The following is a 21,267-nucleotide window of genomic DNA, read 5'->3' as shown; positions in this document are numbered from 1 at the left end:
AACTGTTTACTGGATTAAAAGCAGTTTTACTCAGTGCTGCAACAGTCACTTTGGAATGACAGCTATCAAACTCAGATCAGATTTTTTTTTTAGGATCAAACAGCTGATAAACCTATTTTTAATTAAATAGAAATATGAAATACAAAAATTCAGCAAAATACAAAAAAAATATAAAATTTAACGGTAATGAGAAAAATCTATAATTGGCCAGTTACCCTTCAAAGGAATTCCTTCTGGTAACTTTTTGAATATCTGGGGGCTATAAAGTCCTTCTTCTGAACAGCAAATTCTGCTTTTATCCTCTCGTACCACTTTCAGTATTAGTATAAGGTATCACAGCAAATTGTCTTCTACAAGAGCATTACATCGGATCTTTCACCAGAAAATGTAAAGTCTGAACTGAAGCAAAAAAAAAGAAAATGCTGGAAATACACTGTGTGCACCTGTAAAGAGAAAATACGGGAGCGTCGCTGGCAAGGCCAGCATTTATTGCCCATCCCTAATTGCCCTCGAGAAGGTGGTGTTGAACCGCTCCAGTCCGAGTGGTGAAGGTACTCCCACAGTGCTGTTAGGGAGGGTGTTCCAGGATTTTGACCCAGCGATGATAAAGGAATGGCAATATACTTTCAAGTCAGGATGGTGTGCGACTTGGAGGTGGTGGTGTTCCCATGCGCCTGCTGCCCTTGTCCTCCTAAGTGGTAGAGGTCGTGGGTTTGGGAGGTGCTGCCGAAGAAGCCTTGGCGAGTTGCTGCAGTGCATCTTGTAGATGGTACACACTGCAGCCACAGTACGCCGGTGGTGGAGGGAGTGAATGTTTAAGGTCGTGGATGAGGTGCCAATCAAGCGGGCAACTTTGTCTTGGATGTTGTCGAACTTCTTGAGTGTTGTTGGAGCTGCACTCATCCAGGCAAGTGGAGAGTATTTCATCACACTCCTGACTTGTGCCTTGTAGATGGTGGAAAGGCTTTGGGGAGTCAAGTGGTGAGATACTTGCCACAGAATACCCAGCCTCTGACCTGCTCTTGTTGCCACAGTATTTATGTGGCTGGTCCAGTTAAGTTTCTGGTCAATGATGACCCCCCCAGGATATTGATGTTGGGGTTTTGGCGATGGTAATGCCGTTGAATGTCATGGGGAGGTGGTTAGACTCTCATTGGAGATAGTCAGTGCCTGGCACTTGTGTGCTGCGAATGTTAATTGCCACTTATCAGGCCAAGCCTGAATGTCGTCCAGGTCTTGCTGCATGCAGGCATGGACTGCTTCATTATCTGAGGATTTGCGAATGGCACTGAACACTGCAATCATCAGCGAACATCCCCACTTCTGACCTTATGATGGAGGGAAGGTAATTGATGAAGCAGCTGAAGATGGTTGCGCCTAGGACACTGCCCTGAGGAATTCCTGCAGCGATGTCCTGGGGCTGTGATGATTGACCTTCAACCACCACAACCATCTTCCTTTGTGCTAGGTAGGACTCCAGCCAGCGGGGAGTTCCCCCCCCCCCCCACACCCGATTCCCATTGACTTCAGTTTACTAGGGCTGCTTGATGCCACACTCGGTCAAATGCTGCCTTGATGTCAAGGGCATTCACTCTCACCTCACCTCTGGAATTCAGCTCCTTTGTCCATGTTTGGACCAAGGCTGTAGTGAGGTCTGGAGCCAAGTGGTCCTGGCGGACCCCAAACTGGGCATCAGTGAACAGATTATTGGGTTATGATGTTTCAGGCATGTACCCTTAAAACGTCATAATGGCCCAGATTTTGCGATGAGTATAATGGTGAGGCTATCACTGTTTTAATGGAGGAAATCTGACAGCATCTTCTGAAGTACGCACATGTGCAGTTAAACGCAGAGATCCAGAAGTTGCTTTCTGAGATACCCTACTCCTCCACAGGGTGTGCTGTTGGAGTACTCACCGATAGACTCGGCATTGAAATGACTGCAGCGGCATGAACGTGCCGTACTTGCCCACTAGTCCCGCACTAAAAATGGCTGGAAAAGTTAAGGCTAATGCAATTAGGAGTAAGTGAGTTTTTAACAGCATGATAAGTGATAATTACTACTGAAAAACCTTTCCGGCCCTGAAAAATTATTTTTATAAGTGTGAAGTCTCATTCCCTCAGAAGGAAATTAGTGTTGGAGTTTTAAAAAAAAAGTTTTTTTTTTTACTTTGTCTGTCTCTTTTATCTCTCTCCCTTAATCCCATCTGTACTTCCCAATCTTTATTTCGCTTTCTGTTAATCATTTAAATCTAATTTATATTGCCTATTCTTTACTTCCTGGTTTGCAGTCTGCGTGTCTCAGTGAGAGTTCTTCAATCTGATTGGTTGAAGAGCCTCGCTGTTGTTTGATCTGCTCACAGATGCCACAGATCCCCTGTAGAGGGCGCTGCACTGGAAAAGATGGCGTATTAGAGTAAATCTCCGCTGACAAGCCCATTAAGTCTGTGGGCAGCTTTCAGCAAGGTGAACAGTGAGCGCCGTTCCTTCTCCACTGAGAGCAAAATCTGGGCCATTGTGTCTTTTCTCTTTACAGATGCTGACTGTCCTGCTGTGTATTACCAGTATTTTCTATTTTTATTTCAGATTTCCGGCATTTACAATTTTCCTTTTTATTGAACTGAAGCAAGCTCCACTTTAACCTACCGCTTCTTTTGAAACAAAAATTTCAGGCAAACTTCATATTTAAAATATTGTTTTGAATATATCATGCAAAAGTGGAGCTCAACACGGTTCACAGGACCCAATCAAAAGGAAACTACATCCATGTCTGCTAAACTCCAAGCCCCATTAGCAAGTTTCCAGACATGTGGATCTGTTGGCTCCTGTGTAACCAGACATTGGCAACGGAGACACAATTAACTTCTTCAGGTTACAGGAAACACCTGCAATTTACATTGATTCACTCACGAGCAATTTAAATCAGTGAAATAAACTGATATAGGTTGAAAGACCACTTTGTACATTCAAACTGAGGAAATTAACTCCTTCAATCTCTAGAGCAAAAGCCATCATCTGAATTATAGTTAAAATGGAATGTAGAAAGTCTGCACAATTGTGACGCTGACAACTTTTCACTTTCAGTCTGAAACAAATATTTTAATGGTCATAGAAGAAAGCTATTGGCTATTTGTTGCTTTAAGAGTAAGGTGAATTTTGATAAAAATCCTGTTTAGGATTTTAACCAAAACATGAAGAGAAGTAGAAGTGCATCATGTGTGGTTCAGACCTTCAATATTTGATTGCAACAAGTCGAACAAGTTTTTTTTTGGATCTTATTATGTTAGAACAATAAAAACAATAGAGGGAGTAGTCTAAAAACTACATCAGTATCCTCTGAAATAAAGAACTGGCACAAATGTATAAAGAGCCAATAACAAAAATAACAAAATATTTTTATATTACCCCTTCCAGAGGGCAGCAGGAGAATGTCATTTATTTATGTTCAGGGATGGGTGGTGGTGGGGGGAGAGGAGTGGGAGGGTTAGAGAATTAATGCCTTCCTTAGTTGGGGAGGAGCGGGTGTTGAGAAAACTTACTGTTTGAGATAGTGAAAAAGAAAAATATTGCTAGAAGGGTACAAGTGTAGAAATCTTACTCAATTGGCAGGGGCGCAGAACAGATATCTTGCTCATCTGGGTTTGGGACATTAGCAGATAAATCTTGCTTCTGAGAGGGAGGGGAACACAAAAGCTTTGCTCAGTTCATTGGTTTGTGGGGGGGGGGCACTGGAATTGTAATGTGCAATTACTTGTGCCTCGCTAAATAATTCGCAATTATGTGGCAGAGCTATGATGGGAACATGGATTTTTCATAAGATTATGTTGAATGAGAAATAATCCACTTTCTGGATTTCCACAAAATTACAGCCAGTGTCAGCAGGAGCCTGCAGAAAGACAAGGGGTAAAACTTGGGTAGCGTCTAATTTTAGCGTCCCAAAAAAGTTAGCGCCCCCGCGGCCGATTTTACCAGGTAGCGCCCCGAGAGGGAGGAGGGGCGCTACTGGAAGCATCCCGCGTCCCTCTTGGGGCGTTGTGAGCCAATATCGTGGCATTACGTGCCGCGGTACTGCAGGCCTTCCTCCCCTCATTAAAGGGGAGGGACCTGGTGCAGCGCGCCCTGGTGCCCAGCTGGGCCACCAGGGATCGGGAGTGCCGGAAAACGAGCCCAGCACTCGAGGAGTGCCAGGCTCACAGAGAACAGCCGGCACCCTGCGGGGGGGGGGGGGCTTCATGGGGGCCGGGACAGCAACGGGGACAGGTGCTGGCAGGCGGCCAGCAACAGAAATGGCCGCCCGCCACCTCCCCTTTAACTAGCGCCACCCGGCCGCAGGTAGGCCCCCCTGACCACGGCGGACATCGCGTCCGGCGGTAAGCCAGGGGGTACGCCACCCAATATTACAGCTGGGGCACGAGCGGGGCGTTGCGCACGGCGATGATGTCATCGCCGGCGGCACAGCGCCGCATGGCGCGAACGATTAGCGCCGCTGCTAACCTCCCGCTGAATTTCGCGAGAGGTGTTAGCGGCGCCGTGCCCAGGCGCTAGTTGATTTGCGCCCCGTTAAATGGGAGACGCAAATCAACCGAATTTAGTCCCCAAGTTATTTTTCATTTTTATAGGGAGCGAGGTTATAGGATATTGCACAATTATACAAAAAAAGAAATACAATTGTACAGAAGTTATAAGGACCATGCAAAAATTTATAATAAAACTGATAACCTGCAGAGAACACAAAATAGCAGATGGGTAATTGAGTTTTTTCAGCATCGGACTCTATGAACATTTTCGCAGACTAGGCACAAAACCACCCTGTGGCCAGATTATACAACTACAGTGTGACATGCTTACATAGGCAGGACCCATAATAAACATGGATATAGGAATTTATAATGCAAAGAAGTTAATACAAAAGTGTGACAAGAGTGTGGCTGCAGGAAGTCAAGTGTTGCAGACATGATTTTTCATAGGATATAGAAAGATATAGGTAGTAAATAATATCAAATCAAATGTTACAATACAGAATTATTACATTTTCTTAATACTTCTATATCATTTATATGCCAGATATTGCATGCAAATTATTGGCAATAATTTATACATATAGAAAAAAAAATCCAATTTTTAATATATGCACACTATATGAACACATTACATATATACATTTTACTGTACAGTTTATATATTTCATTAATTTCTTTTACTGTTATTTCCTTTTTTTAAAAACTCATTATATAAATGCCTTGTATACAGTTTCATCACTTTCCAATTACTTACATTTATTATAATTTCTGTATAACTCTACAATGACACATTCTCTATTATACTATCTTTATCAAACAACATATTGTCCAACTTCCTGAGAGCAGCATCACAGGCTCTCTATTAAAATATCCCTGTCTGTTTCTGCTCCCCATACCCTGCTGCTCTCTGCCTCTGGCCTCAATCTTCTTATGGTTATGGCTCTAACTATGGCCCACCTGCCACCAGCCTCACTGTAACCCGAGTGTCCTCCCTGCACCTTCCAGAGGATGAAATTACAGTGTGACAAATTTACTTATGGAGTTTTCTTTATAAATGTGGAAATAGGAACTTTTAACATAAAATGGTTGATTTTAAGCGCATTCAGACATAAGATATTTAATACATTATAGATGATGTGCATGTTAAAAACTCAATTTGATTGGACTGGATACAGCTTTCTTGTCTACTTGTGCTCCTATTATTTGTAATAGGTGTACGTTGCTGGATGACTTTAAGCCATATCCACGCCATCACTAAGATCACCTATTTCCACCTCTAACATTGCCCGAGTCCGCCCCTGCCTCAGCTCATCCATTGCTGAAACCCTCATCCATGCCTTTGTTACCTCTAGACTTGACTATTCCAATGCTCTCCTGGCCGGCTGCCCATCTTCCACCCTCCACAAACTTAAGCTCATCCAAAACTCTGCTGCCCTTATCCTAACTCACACCAAGTCCTGTTCACCCATCACCCCTATGCTTGCTGACCTACATTGGCTCCCAGTTGACCAACGCCTCAATTTTAAAATTCTCATCCTTGTTTTCAAATCCATCCATGGCCTCGCCCTTCCCTATCTCTGTAACTTCTTCCAGCCCCACAACCCTCTGAGATATCTGCGCCCCTCCAATTCTGGCCTCCTGGGGGTCCCCACTTTTAATCACACCACCATTGGCAGCCATGCTTTCAGCTGCCGAGTCCCTAAGCTTTAGAATTCCCTCCCTAAACCTCTCTGCCTCTCTGTACCTCCTCCTTTAAGACATTTCTTATATGCCCTAATACCTCCTTATGCGGCTCGGTGTCAAATTTTGTTTGATAACGTTCCTGTGAAGCACCTTGGGATGTTTTACTATTTTAAAGACGCAAAATAAATGCAAGTTGTTGTTGTTAAGGCACGTGGGATCTAGATAAACAATAATTCATCGAAGTACTGTATTTTTGTGACTAATTATTTTCTTGAATGCATGCTCACAGCCAAACCCCAGTCCATGAAAGCCCTGGGATATGTTGTGCTGTTCAGCTCTTGGTTCACATTACCAGAAAGCAGCTGAGGGAGAAAGTTGCAAAGCGGTTGTGGGGCGGGGTGATGACGACGTGGTGGGGGTCATTGGGTGATCCAGGCTGCAGCCCTGGATTCACTCATTGTATGCATCTGTTGTACTTGGGGCCAGGCTGTAGTTCTCTTCCCAGGTTCCCTCTACCCTTTCCTCCATGCTACCATACTAAGAATTGTCAGTTTTTGTTGAAGGAGAAGAAAGAACAGCACCTGTCTCCTTCAGTACTCTGCCAGTACATAAGCTGTAGTCTATTCAGCTGTTGGCTTTAACCTGTTTTCTTTCTTCCTCAAATTTTGTAGGTGATTATATGTTGTCTATACAGTTGTGCAGCCCATAGTCATAAAAATACATTATATAATTATTGATTTGGATTTCCATTCCTATTCACTCCCTATGTATTGAAGTTTTGACCCAAGCATCAATATTTTTGGAAAATTCCAGTGTCAGAAGAAGTGAATGTACTTATCAGGATTGTATAATGAATCATTTGTGTTATACTTGTCCCTGTTTTCATTTAATGCAGTTTATGTTTTTCATAAGGAGTATTCTGTCAAACAGCCCACAGAACTGCTTTCCATGCCAAGTGAAACTCACCTGAAATGAAAGTTTTTACTGTATAAGCCAGTGAAACTTGATTTTGAGGATTGTCCACAGTTGTTCTTGATATGAGCCAAAAAAAAATGTTAATGTAGCACAGTTTCTCAGTAACATGTCATACATCACTGGTTAGAAACAAAACGCAATGTGAATTGCAGAATTCTTTCTCGTTCTACTCTCCTTTGTTAATTTTGGAATAATTCTTTGCCACTGACTCATGAAAAAGGCATTAACAATAACAGTGAGACTTTTTTCTAATATAGAAATAACAATGCAATAAAATCTGATGTATAAATTCCAACTCAACTATAAATCACAACTCAACTGTATGTTACTATCCTATTTTACGGTTGTGTTTAAAGTTCACCGATGTGTATTACTGGCAGGTCCATGCTCTAACAAACACTAATATTACAGTAAAGAGATTTGCCAATAGTTTTTTAACAGTAATACTAATCCTAAACTACAAAAATAATTGCTTGAAACACAATTTTAAATGAAAGTGAAAGGAACTTAAATACTTCTTGCCCTGTCTTCCCTTCTCCCCTGTTACCCTCTTTCCTATTCCCTCTCCCATTTCTTTTATAAATTTAACTGTAATTGCCTTCTATCCTAAACTGATCTTTCTGTTCTGATTTTTATAAATAAAAAGCCTTGCCTTTCCACTTCCTTCTCCTTCCAGGATCCCATCATTCATTTAAGAGTTGGAAGCAACTTGCACAAAATTGGTCTGACATAGGCAGGCCAATACAGAAAGTGCGAGATCTGTTGTGGTGATACTAGAACTTCTGAGGAGTTTTAAAACTTAGCAAAGTAATTGTGCTTCTAAGCCACATGACAAAAGTGCTGTGTAATTATACTTCTGTTGATTTTTATTCCAGACTGTGGGCTGAATGTACATAAGCAGTGTTCAAAATTTGTACCCAATGACTGTCAGCCTGACCTCAAAAGAATCAAGAAGGTGTACAGTTGTGACTTGACAACGCTGGTAAAAGCGCACAACACACAGAGGCCCATGGTGGTGGATATGTGTATTCGAGAGATTGAAGCACGAGGTTTGGGCACATTCTTCATAATGTTATCAAATATCATTTTGCTTGTTTGCTTGTTTATACTGCACCCAAAGGCAGTTGATGCACTTTGGTTATGGCTGCCTTGCATTACCAGTGGAGCAGTGAGGCTCTGATGTATTTCAACAGGTACTAACTAGGCATGTTTTTTCTTATCTTATATTAACATTTCATAGTGTCATATTATAACCACATTGCATATTAATGGAATGAATAAAGGGATGGTATGAGAAAAAAGTAAATAAAGTGACCTTGTGATACACATAAATTATGCACCTTAATTTGTTGGATTATTTATTGCAACCATTGTAGAATCATAGAATGATACAACACAGAAGGGGGCCATTCAGCCCATCGTGTCTGTGCCGGCTCTTTGAAAGAGCTGTCCAATTAGTCCCACTCCCCTGCTCAATCCCCATAGTCCAGCAATTTTTTCCTTTTCAAGTATTTATCCAATTCCCTTTTGAAAGTTATCATTGAATCTGATTCCACCATCCTTTCAGGCAGTGCATTCCAGATCATAACAACTCACCGTGTATATTTTTTTCCTCATGTCGCCTCTGGTTCTTTTACCAAATACCTTAATGGTCTTCTGGTTACCGATCCTTCTGCCACTGGAAACAGTTTCTCCTTATTTACTCTATCAAAACCCTTCCAAGATTTTGAAAATCTCTATCAAATTTCCCCTTACCCTTCTCTGCTCTAAGGAGAACAACTCCAGTTTCTCTAATCTCTCCATGTAACTGAAGTCTTTCACCCCTGGTACCATTCTAGTAAATTTCCTCTGCACCCTCTCTAAGGACTTGACATTGTTCCTAAAGCGTGGTGTGCAGAATTGGCCACAATACTTCAACTGGGGCCGAATCAATTTTTTAAATAAAGGTTTAGCATAATGTCCTTGCTTTTGTAATGCCTCTAGTTATAAAGCCAAGGATCCCATATGCCTTTTTAACAGCCTTCTCAACTTGTCCTGCCACCTTTAAAGACTTGTGTAAGTACACTCCCCGGTCTCTCTGTTCCTACATCCCATTTAAAATTGTACCATTTAGTTTATTTTGCCTCTCCTCATTCTTCCTAACAAAATGAATCACTTCACACTTCTCTACGTTAAATTTGATCTGCCATGTGTCTGCCCATTTTACCAGTCTGTCTATGCCCTCCTGAAGTCTGTTACTATACTCCTCAATCAAAGGAAAATAGTGTGGGTTGGCCACAAGTCGATGGAGGCGGGACTGAAACCCGATAAGCAGCAGTCCTGCCTCCAACGTGCCCCCATTGGCAAAATCACCCCCACTGTTCCTTCATCATCACTGGGTCAAAATCCTGGAACTCCCTCCCTAACAGCACTGTAGGAATACCTTCACCACACGGACTGCGGCGGTTCAAGAAGGCGGCTCACCACCACCTTCTCAAGGGAAATTAGGGATGGGCAATAAATGCTGGCCTTTCCAGTGATGCCCACATCCCTGGATGAATAAAAAAAACACATGGTTCCTCTTTATTATTTAATTATTATTTTAGTATACCAAATGTTTATTTAATGCAATTCGGATCCCTTTAATGGTGATATCCTCTACTTAGTTAATTTTAATTTGATCCCCTAGATCTAAATAATTACTCTGATTATTTATATATTTACTGTTGCCCCTTGGTTTAAATTACTTAGCACCTCCTTCCTTCTCTGCATCGAATTTCCACTCTCACCCAATTCCGTCGCCATTCAATTTAGGAGCTTAAGCCAACACTGTCTTCACCAAGCTCTGTACTCACAGCTCAGGCATATATTATCTCTATAATAACAACAACTACTTGTATTGATATAGCACCTTTAATGTAGTGAAATGTCCCAAGCCACGACACAGGAGTGTTATCAAATAAAATTTGACACTGAGCCACATGAGATATTAGGGCAGCTAACAAAAAGCTTAGTCAAAGAGGTAGGTTTTAAGGATCATCTTAAAGGAGGAAAGAGAGGTAGAGAGGCGGAGAGGTTTAGGGAGGGAATTCCAGAGCTTAGGGCCTTGGCAGCTGAAGGCACGGCCGCCAATGGTGGAGCGAGTAAAATCGGGAATGCTCAATTGGCCAGAATTGGTGGAGCGCAGATATCTGAGGGTTGTAGGGCTGGAGGAGATTAAAGAGAGGGTGGGGGCTAGAAACATAGAAGATAGGAGCAGGAGTAGGCCATTCGGCCCCTCGAGCCTGCTCCGCCATTCAATGCGATCATGGCTGATCATCCAAATTCAGTACCCTGTCCCTGCTTTCTCCCCATATCCCTTGATCCCCTTAGCCTTAAGAAATATAACTAACTCCTTCTTGAATATATTTAATGAATTGGCCTCAACTGTCTTCTGTGGTAGAGAATTCCACACGTTTACCACTCTCTGGGTGAAGAAATTCCTCCTCATCTCAGTCCTAAATGGCTTAATCCTTAGACTGTGACCCCTGGTTCTGGACTCCCCCGCCATCGGGAACAGCTTTCCTGCATCTAGTCTGTCTAGTCCTGTTAGAATTTTATAAGTTTCAATGAGATCCCCTCTCATTCTTCTAAACTCTAGTGAATATAAGCCTAATCGACCCAATCTCTCTTCATACGTTATTCCTGCCATCCCAGGTATCAGCCTGGTGAATCTTCGCTGTACTCCCTCCATGGCAAGAACATCCTTCCTCAGATAAGGCGACCAAAAGTGCACACAATACTCAAGGTGTAGTCTCAGCAAGGCCCTGTACAACTGCAGCAAGACATCCTTGCTCCTGTACTCGAATCCTCTCGCTATGAAGGCCAGCATACCATTTGCCTTCTTAACCGCCTGCTGCACCTGCATGCTTACCTTCAGCGACTGGTGCACAAGGACACCCAGGTCTCGTTGCACTTCCCCTTTTCCCAATTTATTGTCGTTCAGATAATAATCAGCCTTCCTGTTTTTGCCACCAAAGTGGATAACCTCACATTTATCCACATTATACTGCATCTGCCATGCATCTGCCCAATCACCCAACCTGTCCAAATCGTACTGGAGTTTCTCTGCATCCTCCTCACAGCACACACGTCCACCCAGCTTTGTGTCGTCTGCAAACCTGGAGATATTACATCTAGTTCCCTCGTCTAGATCATTAATATATATTGTGAATAACTGGGGTCCTAGCACCGATCCCTGCGGTACCCCACTAGTCACTGCCTTCCACTCAGAAAAAGACCCATTTATTCCAACTCTTTGCTTCCTGTCTGCCAACCAGTTTTCTATCCAAGTCAATACCTTGCCCCCAATCCCATGTGCTTTAACTTTGCATGCTAGTCTCTTCTGAAAGTCCAAATACACCACATCCACTGGTTCTCCCTTATCTATTCTACCAGTTACATCCTCAATAAAATTCCAGTAGATTAGTCAAGCATGATTTACCTTTTGTAAATCTATGTTGACTTTGTTTGATCCTGTCACTGTTTTCCAAGTGCTCTGCTATAACATCTTTTATAATGTACTCTAGCATTTTCCCCACTACCGATGTCAGGCTTACCAGTTCATAATTCCCCATTTTTCTCTACCTTTTTAAAATAGTGGGGTTACATTAGCTACCCTCCAAGCCATGGGAACTGTTCCAGAGTCTGTAGAATTTTGGAAGATGACCAGCAATGCATCTACTTTTCTAGGGCCATTTCCTTAAGTACCCTAGTATGTAGATTATCAGGCTCTGGGGATTTATCGGCCTTCAATCCCGTCAATTTACCTAACACCATTTCCCTACAAATACTGATTTCATTCAGTTCCTCCCTCTCATTACACCTTATGTTCCCCGACATCTCTGGGAGTTTATTTGTGTCCTCCTTTGTGAAGACAGAACCAAAGTATGTATTTAATTGGTCTGCCATTTTTTTGTTCCCCATTATAAATTCCCCTGATTCTGACTGCAAGGGACCTATGCTTGACTTTACCAATCTTTGTCTCTTCACATATCTATAGAAGCTTTTACAGTCAGTTTTTATATTCTCTGCAAGCTTACTCTCATACTCTTATTTTCCCCCTCTTAATTAACCCCTTAGTCCTCCTTTGCTGAATCCTAAACTGCTCCCAATCATCAGGTTTGCTGCTTTTTCTGCCCAATTTATATGTGCTCTCCTTGGATCTTATGCTATCCCTAATTTCCCTTGTTAGCCAATGTTGAGTCACCTTTTTTGTTTTATTTTTATGCCAAACAGGGATGAACAAATTCTGTAGTTCATCCATGCGATCTTTAAATGTTTGCCATTGCCTATTCACCGTCAACCCTTTAAGTAACATTCCCCAATCCATCCTAGCCAACTCGCGCCTCATACCATCGTAGTTTCCTTTATTTAAATTCAGTACCCAAGTCTCTGAATCAACTACTTCACTCTCCATCTTAATGAAGAATTCTATCATATTATGATCACTCCTCCCCAAGGGGCCTCGCACAACAAGATTGCTAATTAATCCTTTCTCATTACATAATACCCAGTCTAAGATGGCCTGATCTCTAGTTGGTTCCTCGACATATTGGTCCAGGAAACCATCCCATATACACTCTAGGAATTCCTCTTCCACAGTATTGTTACTAATTTGGTTAGACCAATCTATATGTAGATTAAAGTCACCCAGGTAACTGCTGTGCCCTTATTACACGCATCTCTAATTTCCTGTTTAATGCCATCCCCAACCTCAGCATTACTATTTGGGGGGGGTCTGTATACAACTCCCACTAACGTTTTCTGCCCCTTGGTATTTCTCAGCTCTACCCATACAAATTCCACATCATCAGAGCTAATATCCTTCCTTACTATTGTGTTAATCTCCTCTTTAACCAGCAATACTACCCCACCGCCTTTTCCGTTTTGCCTGTCCTTCCTGAATATTGAATACCCCTGGATGTTGAATTCCCAGCCTTGGTCACCCTGGAGCCATGTCTCCGTAATCCCAATTATATCATATCCGTTTACATCTATTTGCGCAGCTAATTCATCTACCTTATTACAAATGCTCCTCGCATTAAGACACAAAGCCTTCAGGCTTTTTTTTTTAACACTCTTAGACCTTTTAGAATTATTGTTTACTGCGGCCATGTTTGATATACACCCTTGATTTCTCTGACTTCCACTTTTGCTTTTCTCCTTCCTGTCTTTTGCTTCTATCCTTGCTTCCCTTTCCTCTGTCTCCCTGCACAGGTTCCCAACCCCCTACCATTTTAGTTTAAACCCTCCCCAACAGCACTAGCAAGCACTCCCTCTAGGACATCTGTCCTGGTCCTGCCCAGGTGCAAACCGTCCAGTTTGTACTGGTCCCACCTCCCCCAGAACCGGTTCCAATGTCCCAGGAATTTGAATCCCTCCCCCATGCACCATTCTTCTAGCCACGTATTCATCTGCAATATCCTTCTATTTCTACTCTGACTAGCACGTGGCACTGTAGCAATCCTGAGATTACTACCTTTGAGGTCCTATTTTTAAATTTACCTCCTAACTCCCTATATTCAGCTTTTAGGACTTCATCCCGTTTTTTACTATATCGTTGGTACCTATATGCACCACGACAACTGGCTGTTCACCCTCCCCCTCCAGAATGCCCTGCAGCCGCTCCGAGACATCCTTGACCCTTGCACCAGGGAGGCAACATACCATCATGGTGTCTCATTTGCGGCCGCAGAAACGCCTATCTATTCCCCTTACAATAGAATCCCCATATCACTATAGCTCTCCCGCTCTTTTTCCTCCCGTCCCGTGCAGCAGAACCGCCCATGGTGCCCGGAAGTTGGTTGCTGCTGCCTTCCCCCGATAAGCCATCCTCCCCAACAATATCCAAAGCGGTATATCTGTTTGAGAGGGGGATGGCCACAGGGGACCCCTGCACTACCTGCCTGTGCCTACTACTCTGCCTGGTGGTCACCCATTCCCTTCCTGCCTGTGCAGCCTTTACCTGTGGTGTGACCAACTGATTAAACGTGATATCCATGACGTCCTCAGCATCGCGAATGCTCGAGTATGTATCCATTTGCAGCTCCAGCGCCGCAATGCGGTCTGCCAGTAGCTGCAGCTGGATACACTTCCCGCACACATGGTCGTCAGGGACACAGGAAGTGTCCCTGATTTCCCACATAGTGCAGGAGGAGCATGCCACGGGGCCGAGCTTTGCTGCCATGACTTACCCTTTAATTAATTTAAATTAAATCAATACCACCAATTATACTACAATTCAATGATATATTCAAGTGCCCTTGTTTCCTAGTACTCCCCGTTACACAACAGAGACCTTAAAAACTATAACCACAAAATTAAGACCTTCTAAACTTTATAAACTATGAACCTTAACTGTCAAACTATAGAGTAGTATAAATACTCACCTGGCCGTACTCACCCAATCAGCTGCTTCCTCCTGCCCGCGTCACGTTTTGAATCGTGACATGGCTCTGGATCGCCATCGCCGGTCTGTGAGATTGGTAAGCCTCTGTAAAAAAGCTCGCAAAAGTGAGTTTAAATACTCACCGAAACTGCTCTCACCGCTCCCGACGACGCCATGGAGGGATTTGAAACAAGGATGAGAATTTTAAAATCGAGGCATTGCTAAACCAGGAGCCAATGTAGGTCAGCAAGCACAGGGGTAATGGGTGAACGGGACTTGGTGCGAGTTAGGAAAGGGGCAGCAGGAGTTCTGGATAACTTCAAGTTTACGGAGGGTAGAATGTGGGAGGCCGGCCAGGAGTGTGTCGGAATAGTCTAGTCTAGAGGCAACAAACTGATCAATGAGGGTTTCAGCAGAAAATGAGCTGAGGCAGGGGCGGAGTTGGGTGATGTTAAGGAGGTGGAAATAGGTGATCTTGGTGATGGCGTGGATATGTGTTCGGAAGCTCATCTTGGGGTCAAATATGACACAAAGGTTGCGAACAGTCTGGTTCAGCCTGAGACAGTTGCCAGGGAGAGGGATGGAGTCAGTGGCTAGGGAACAGTGTTTGTGGCATGAAAACGATGATCACAATTTTGAGTTTAGTGTTTCGGGTTACTCTGCTGACCACTGTTTTAAAAAAATCTATTATTTCCTATTTTTCTTCAGCTTGTTTGGAAAAAAAAGTAACAGTCCATAATACATAAAGGGCTTACAGTTTGCCTGTAATCTGCAGCCTATTTCACTGTAAACATGCAGAAATGATGTCACAAATAGTTTCAGTATCTTTCTGTGGATGTTATATATACTATATTGCTCTTAGTTTGGAGTTCATCTCAAACCTGAAAAAGGCACCATCTCAAACATTTATCAAAAGGGATCACTATTCTTCTATCATTTTACAACACTAAAGGCACTATATAAATGCAAGTTGCTGTTCTTGAGAAAATAAGGTAAAAGCTAACTAAGGAGGGCTCTATAGATGGCAATAATTGAGACTGATTACATTGTACACATTTTAGAACCCTAATGCAGAGAGCATCTGTAATATGTTCAAAATCTCCAGCATTATATCTTTAATAGAGGAAATATGCTACATTACATTGGATATGTTACAAAAGCCAACAGGTGAATCTGACTAAATAACACAGGAACAATTAAAAACCATTATGCGTTATGGTCTGTCCCTAAGATGCATATAATTTCCAGCAGATTCCTCTTATGTTTCCTGTTTATGCCATGGGTATTTTATCAGTAGAGCAAAAGATTGGAATAAAAGTGAAACAAACATGCAGCAGATCAAGCTTGTGTGGCACATGGTTATTTCAAAATGTTATCTCTTCAAAGCCAAAAAGCTGTTGGTGTTCTCATTGTCATGGCTGTAACTGTAGTGATCATTAGATCACAGATTTTCTGTTGCTGTTGGGTTGCAATGGGGATGTTTATTTAGCATATGATTTCCAAAATGTATGGGTGAAGGACGCGTACTCTATTAACCTATATATGGAATGAAAATATTTCAGTAAAAGTTGTATCTCATGAGTGTTGTTGGGTTAACAATGCACTCAGTAACATAATACCTTATTTTCTAATGTGAAGTACATTTTTCCTGTGCTAAAAAGAATACACAGAGATATAAAAAAACAGACTCCTACATGTTTGATTTTCAGTGAATGGAAGAGAGAATTATGTCGGCCCTTTTTCCCCCACTAAAACCAGTAGGGGTAGTAATGGACATTTTGACTTCTTCCTGCATGGAGTAGGGTGTTGGGTTCTGAATACTTTTACTATTCCCAACATGAGAATATTCATGGATGTGCTCTGAAAACTTCTATTTTAAGCTCCATTAACTATCACCCATAAACTAACAATTTTCCATTTGTGCAATAGGCTTGAAATCCGAAGGGCTTTACAGAGTCTCTGGATTTACCGAGCACATAGAAGATGTTAAAATGGCTTTTGACAGAGGTGAGTCCATCACTTTACCTTATGGTTTTAACTATAATATAAAACAAAATATGCATTTCAAATTAACAACAGAAAATGCTGGAAAAACTCAGCAGGCCAGGCAACATCCGTGGAGAGAAATTAGAGTCAACGTTTCGGGTCAAAACCCTTTGTCAAAACTAAAGAGGCACAGGGAATGAAATAGATTAAGAGGCCAGGCTGGGAGAGAACAAAAGAGAAGAGACATTAAGAGGTATTCAAAACGAGACGAGATGGTGATAGGACTAGTGGAGACAAAAGACAGCTCTAGATTAGGTGTGAAATGCGCTAGTTATGATGAGACTCCTGAAAAACTAGTGGGAAGAAATTCGGTATCGCCTCGTTTAGGGCGCTAAATTTTGAAAGCTGGAAAAATTGGCACCAGGCACTAATGATTCTCAGCTTTCACTAAATTGTGAGTTAGTGCTCCAGGAAGGAAGTGGAGCGCTAAATCAAGCACTACCACTTCCCTTCTGGAGTGCTAAACCCTGCAGGAGGGGCAGTAGAGGTGCCGTGCAGCACAATGTCCCGTGCAGCACTGCCGGGATCCGAGGGCTCCTTCCCTCCCTTAAAGGGAAGGGCCATTGCTGCAGGCTCTGCATTTCAGCGATGTCCCTCATTGCCGACAGCAGCCAGAATCCACGATGATCAGCCCCAAGCACTCTAACAGAGTGCAGGGCTGATCAATCACGGCAGTTAAACATTTTCAAATGGCAGCCTAAGGGATGGAAACAAATTTTTTCTGCAGACCAGTGGCCTTACCTTTAATTACCGCTTCCGAAGCACCCAGCCTCGCAAACAACCCCTCCTGCAGCTGTCGGTGTCATCACCCGGCGATGCTGCAGGGGGCAGAACCGAATTTCAGGTCCGGGGCGCCGCGCAGCCGGATGACGTCACGATCTCCGCCGCAAACCTCCAGGTGAATTTCGCGGATGGCAGTATCATCGCCGCAGATGGCGGTACTATCGCCACACCTGGGCGGTAAGTCGTTAGCGCCCCATTATCCCCCCCCCCCCCCCCCGGAGGCACTAACGGGAGGTGCAAAGGAGCCAAATTTCTAGACCCTAGTATGCATTAGAGCAGAGAAGGTTGGGTGTGGGGTCTAATAGAAGTATTTCAAATGAAAGAGTTTATGAGAGTAAATAATGAAAAAGTATCGATGAATTGTTGGTGAATAAGTGGAATATGGGGGGAAAAATTCAGTATCGCCCCATTTGGGGTGCCATTATCGGCCGTGCGCAAAGTTTAGCGCCTGCCGCTAATTATCGTCTCCGATGGCAAACTTGGCTTTTATCGCCCCTGGAGGTGATTGGAGCGCTAAATCAGGCGCTTCGCACCTGTCTTAAGGCGTAAAGGCTGAGCAGCGAGGCACTACCTCAGAGCGCTGGCGAAGCAAGGAAGGGCAAATCAAAATGAACCTGCAAAGTGCTGCTCAGTACCCAAAACCCCTTCACACAGCGTTGAATCTCTCCAGAAGTCTCTCTCTCTCTCTCAGAATGCATGGTGCAAAAATTTCACCAACAAAAAAAAGGCAGGAAGCGGTCACCTTTAAATAGCGTTCCCCCTGTCCCTTTCTAACTGCAAAACGCTCCCCTCAACCTGTCGTTGCTAGCGGTAAGGCAGGGGGCGCCACTCAATATCCGATCCCGGGCACTACCAGGGTGTTGCGCACTCAACTGACGTCACGATCTGTCAGCGCAGGAGATTGTGGCGGTAGTGTTTAGCGCCACCGCAAAATGTCTAGTTAATTTCGCGAGCGGCGCAAATATTGCCACACCCGGGCGCTAGTTGCTTTGCGCCCCATTAGCGCCCTCTTAAGGCGCTAATGGGAGGCGCAAACAACTGAAATTTTCCCCCATAGAGTGCTGTCTAGCTGTGGGAATCGGTCTTCATTCCACACAAAACTTGCTGTAATGCCCTTTTTCATGTGCGATGCAGACTCAATGTAACCTCCTGGCAGTGTAATATCCTGGGCTGGAGCCATAGTTTCAAGTTTGTCTGTGCTCTATAGACGAGTACCTAAAATCCATAATTTATTTGCCTCATGCCAATACTATAATAGAACTAGCAATGGAAATTACATGGATAATCTAATTTTTCAATGTAATATGCAGCATACTAGACGTTCCAGACTGTAATTCTGCTGGCATCATGCTGACTGCCCTATTAGTGTTTACGTGGCTAAGGCTAATGGACCTTCATATGAGATAAACAGCTTATTTGAAATCATAAAGACCTATTATCCCTAGGACTGGACCATTGCATGGGAATTGCAGTTCCAGTGATTTTTTTTTAATGGATTTTCTTTTAGTCATGGAGGGTGGCAACATTGTAGAGGTACCCATTGGGTTGGGTAGATGGTGGAAAGTATAACCAGACAGGGAGGCTTCAGATGGGGCATGGTGTCAAGAGCCATGAGCCAAGTTTCCATCAAAGCCACGATGTTAATGCAGTCATCCACAATAAAGCATTGATGGCAAGAGTCCGAGAGGGCACAGAGCAAATTTAGGTTACGTCGGTTGGTAGTGATTAGGACAAACATGTTCTGGTTGAGAGCAGAAGACAAGGAAACAATATGAGAGACTCCAAAGTTAATGTCTGAGGTCTTCTGACAGGATGAAATTAACCTTTTTGACAGAATGGAGTCCGCTCCATCCAGTGTCCAGGATCAGAGAGAGTTGTGCAGAGAAAGTGAATCCCGGAACGGTTCGAGGGGAAAATATCAGTGGGTGCACTGCTGGACATTGTCCAGTGGAAACAGAGGACTGAAGAGGAGTGGAGAGTCGACCATGAGCCCGCAGATGCTGATTCAGGGGTCCAGTAGAGGGTGCATAGTGGACCCGGGTGTTAGCAGTCTGCACCAGCGGATTTGGTCTACAAGCAGAGGAGTGAGGAGCAGTGAGAGTGAAACCCAATGTCCAAGAGCAGTGATGTCCACAGTTCCAAGGGAGAGTGAAAAGTAAATCATAGAATGGTTACAGCACAGAAGGAGGCCATTTAGCCCATTGAGCCCATGCCGGCTCTCTGCAAGAGCACTTCAGCTAGTCCTGCCCTTTCTCTGTAGCCCTGCAAGTTTTTTTCTTTCAGGTACTTATCCAACTCCCTTTTGAAAGCCACGATTGAAGCTGCCTCCACCACCCTTTCAGGCAGTGCATTCCAGATCCTAACCACTCGCTGCATATAAAAGTTTTTCCTCATGACGTTTTTGGTTCTTCTGCCAATCACCTTAAATCTGTGTCCTCTGGTTCTTGACCCTTCCACCAACGGGTACAGTTTCTCTCTGTCTCGACCCCTCATGATTTTAAATACCTCTATCAAATCTCCTCTCAACCTTCTCTGCTCTAAGGAGAACAACCCCAGCTTTTCCAGTCTATCCACGTAACTGAAGTCCCTCATTCCTGGAACCATTCTGGTAAATCTTTTCTGCACCCTCTCTAAGACCTTCACATCCTTCCTAAAGTGTGGTGCCCAGTTGAGGCCAAACCAGTGTTTCATAAAGGATCATCATAACTTCCTTGCTTTTGTACTTTATGGCCTCGATTTTCATTGGGCCGTGAGGCGGACTTTGAGGCGGGCAGGGGGTTAAAATCGCAAAAAATGGCGGGCGGGACCCCCCCCCCCCCGTCTGGTTCCCAACTCTGAGCAATTTTAACTCAGGCGTGTCTGATGGTCCTGACTCCGTCCCGCATCCAACAGGCGGGACTGGTCTTTAAGGCCCTTAATTACTACTAAATGGCCTCTATAATCCTATTTTAACAGGCCCTTGCAACTTTAACCTTTTTCCCACGTAAAACCCGCCTGGTGGGAATCACGAATGTGAAACCTGGCGGGAGCACTATTGCATTGGTGACTTTCAACTGCAGGTCAACCATTAAATTTGAGATTTGCTCAGCCATGATTTTCAGGTGGCAGGACTTTGTGGTCTCAGGTCTGGGGCAACTTTTACAAGGCTTAACCACACCTGTGGAAGGTTTGGTGCCTCACATCCATCTCCATTGTGACCTCCTTGGAAACCCCTCGCGCCACCTTCCCTCAGCGCTTCCTCAACTGAGGCATATACCAAAAGCATGGGAGCCATTTATTTCCTTCCCATCTGGGCATTAGAGGAGCTCGAGCACCAGCCGCAGCACCAGCAGAGCAAGCAACAACAGCAGCAACAGCAGCAGCAGGAGCGCCAGGCTGCTGCTCACCCACCTGACGCTGCACAGGCCAGAAGGGGCCAGCGCCTGGAAGCCCGCCAGCGCAGGAGATACCCCCCAGACAGGGTCTACAGACGCAGGGTCAGCTACCTCAACATGTCTGAGCAGCAGTGCCAAAGGCGGCTCCGACTTTCGCGAGAGGTAGTGACTGACATCTGCACAATGCTACAGCAAGACCTGCTGCCCAGAGGACCAGGTGGACAACCATTACCAGTGGCCATCAAAGTCACCACCGCAATCAACTTTTTTGCCTCAGGTTCTTTCCAGGGATCAGCAGCAGACATCAGCGGCATTTCCCAGGCAGCCGCACACACTTGCATCATGCAGGTAACCGATGCCCTCTTTGTCCTCATGCACAGTCACATCCATTTCACCAGGGATCGCGCAAATGTCACGGCGCGAGCAGTTGGATTAGCCCATCTGGCAGGCTTTCCAAGGGTGCAGGGCGTCGTTGACT

At 44.0% G+C, this 21,267-nt stretch overlaps 1 protein-coding gene across 2 annotated transcripts in view; it reads left to right on the top strand.

The window, feature by feature from the left end:
• The window catches only part of chn2 (chimerin 2), a 449,790-nt gene that overhangs the window by 405,815 nt on the left and 22,708 nt on the right, over positions 1-21,267 (top strand). For both annotated transcript variants that reach the window (XM_085988610.1, XM_085988611.1), the window contains exons 10-11: positions 8,054-8,227; positions 16,516-16,593. In XM_085988610.1, the coding sequence (XP_085844736.1) occupies positions 8,054-8,227; positions 16,516-16,593 (252 nt within the window). The remainder of the gene's footprint in view (positions 1-8,053; positions 8,228-16,515; positions 16,594-21,267) is intronic.

Source organism: Somniosus microcephalus, chromosome 5 (assembly GCF_052327205.1).
Source record: "Somniosus microcephalus isolate GS21.2 chromosome 5, FLI_Smic_1.0, whole genome shotgun sequence".
Lineage (NCBI taxonomy): Eukaryota > Metazoa > Chordata > Chondrichthyes > Squaliformes > Somniosidae > Somniosus > Somniosus microcephalus.
The sequence above is the reverse complement of the archived record's forward strand: the minus strand, read 5'-3'. Positions and strand labels throughout refer to the sequence as shown.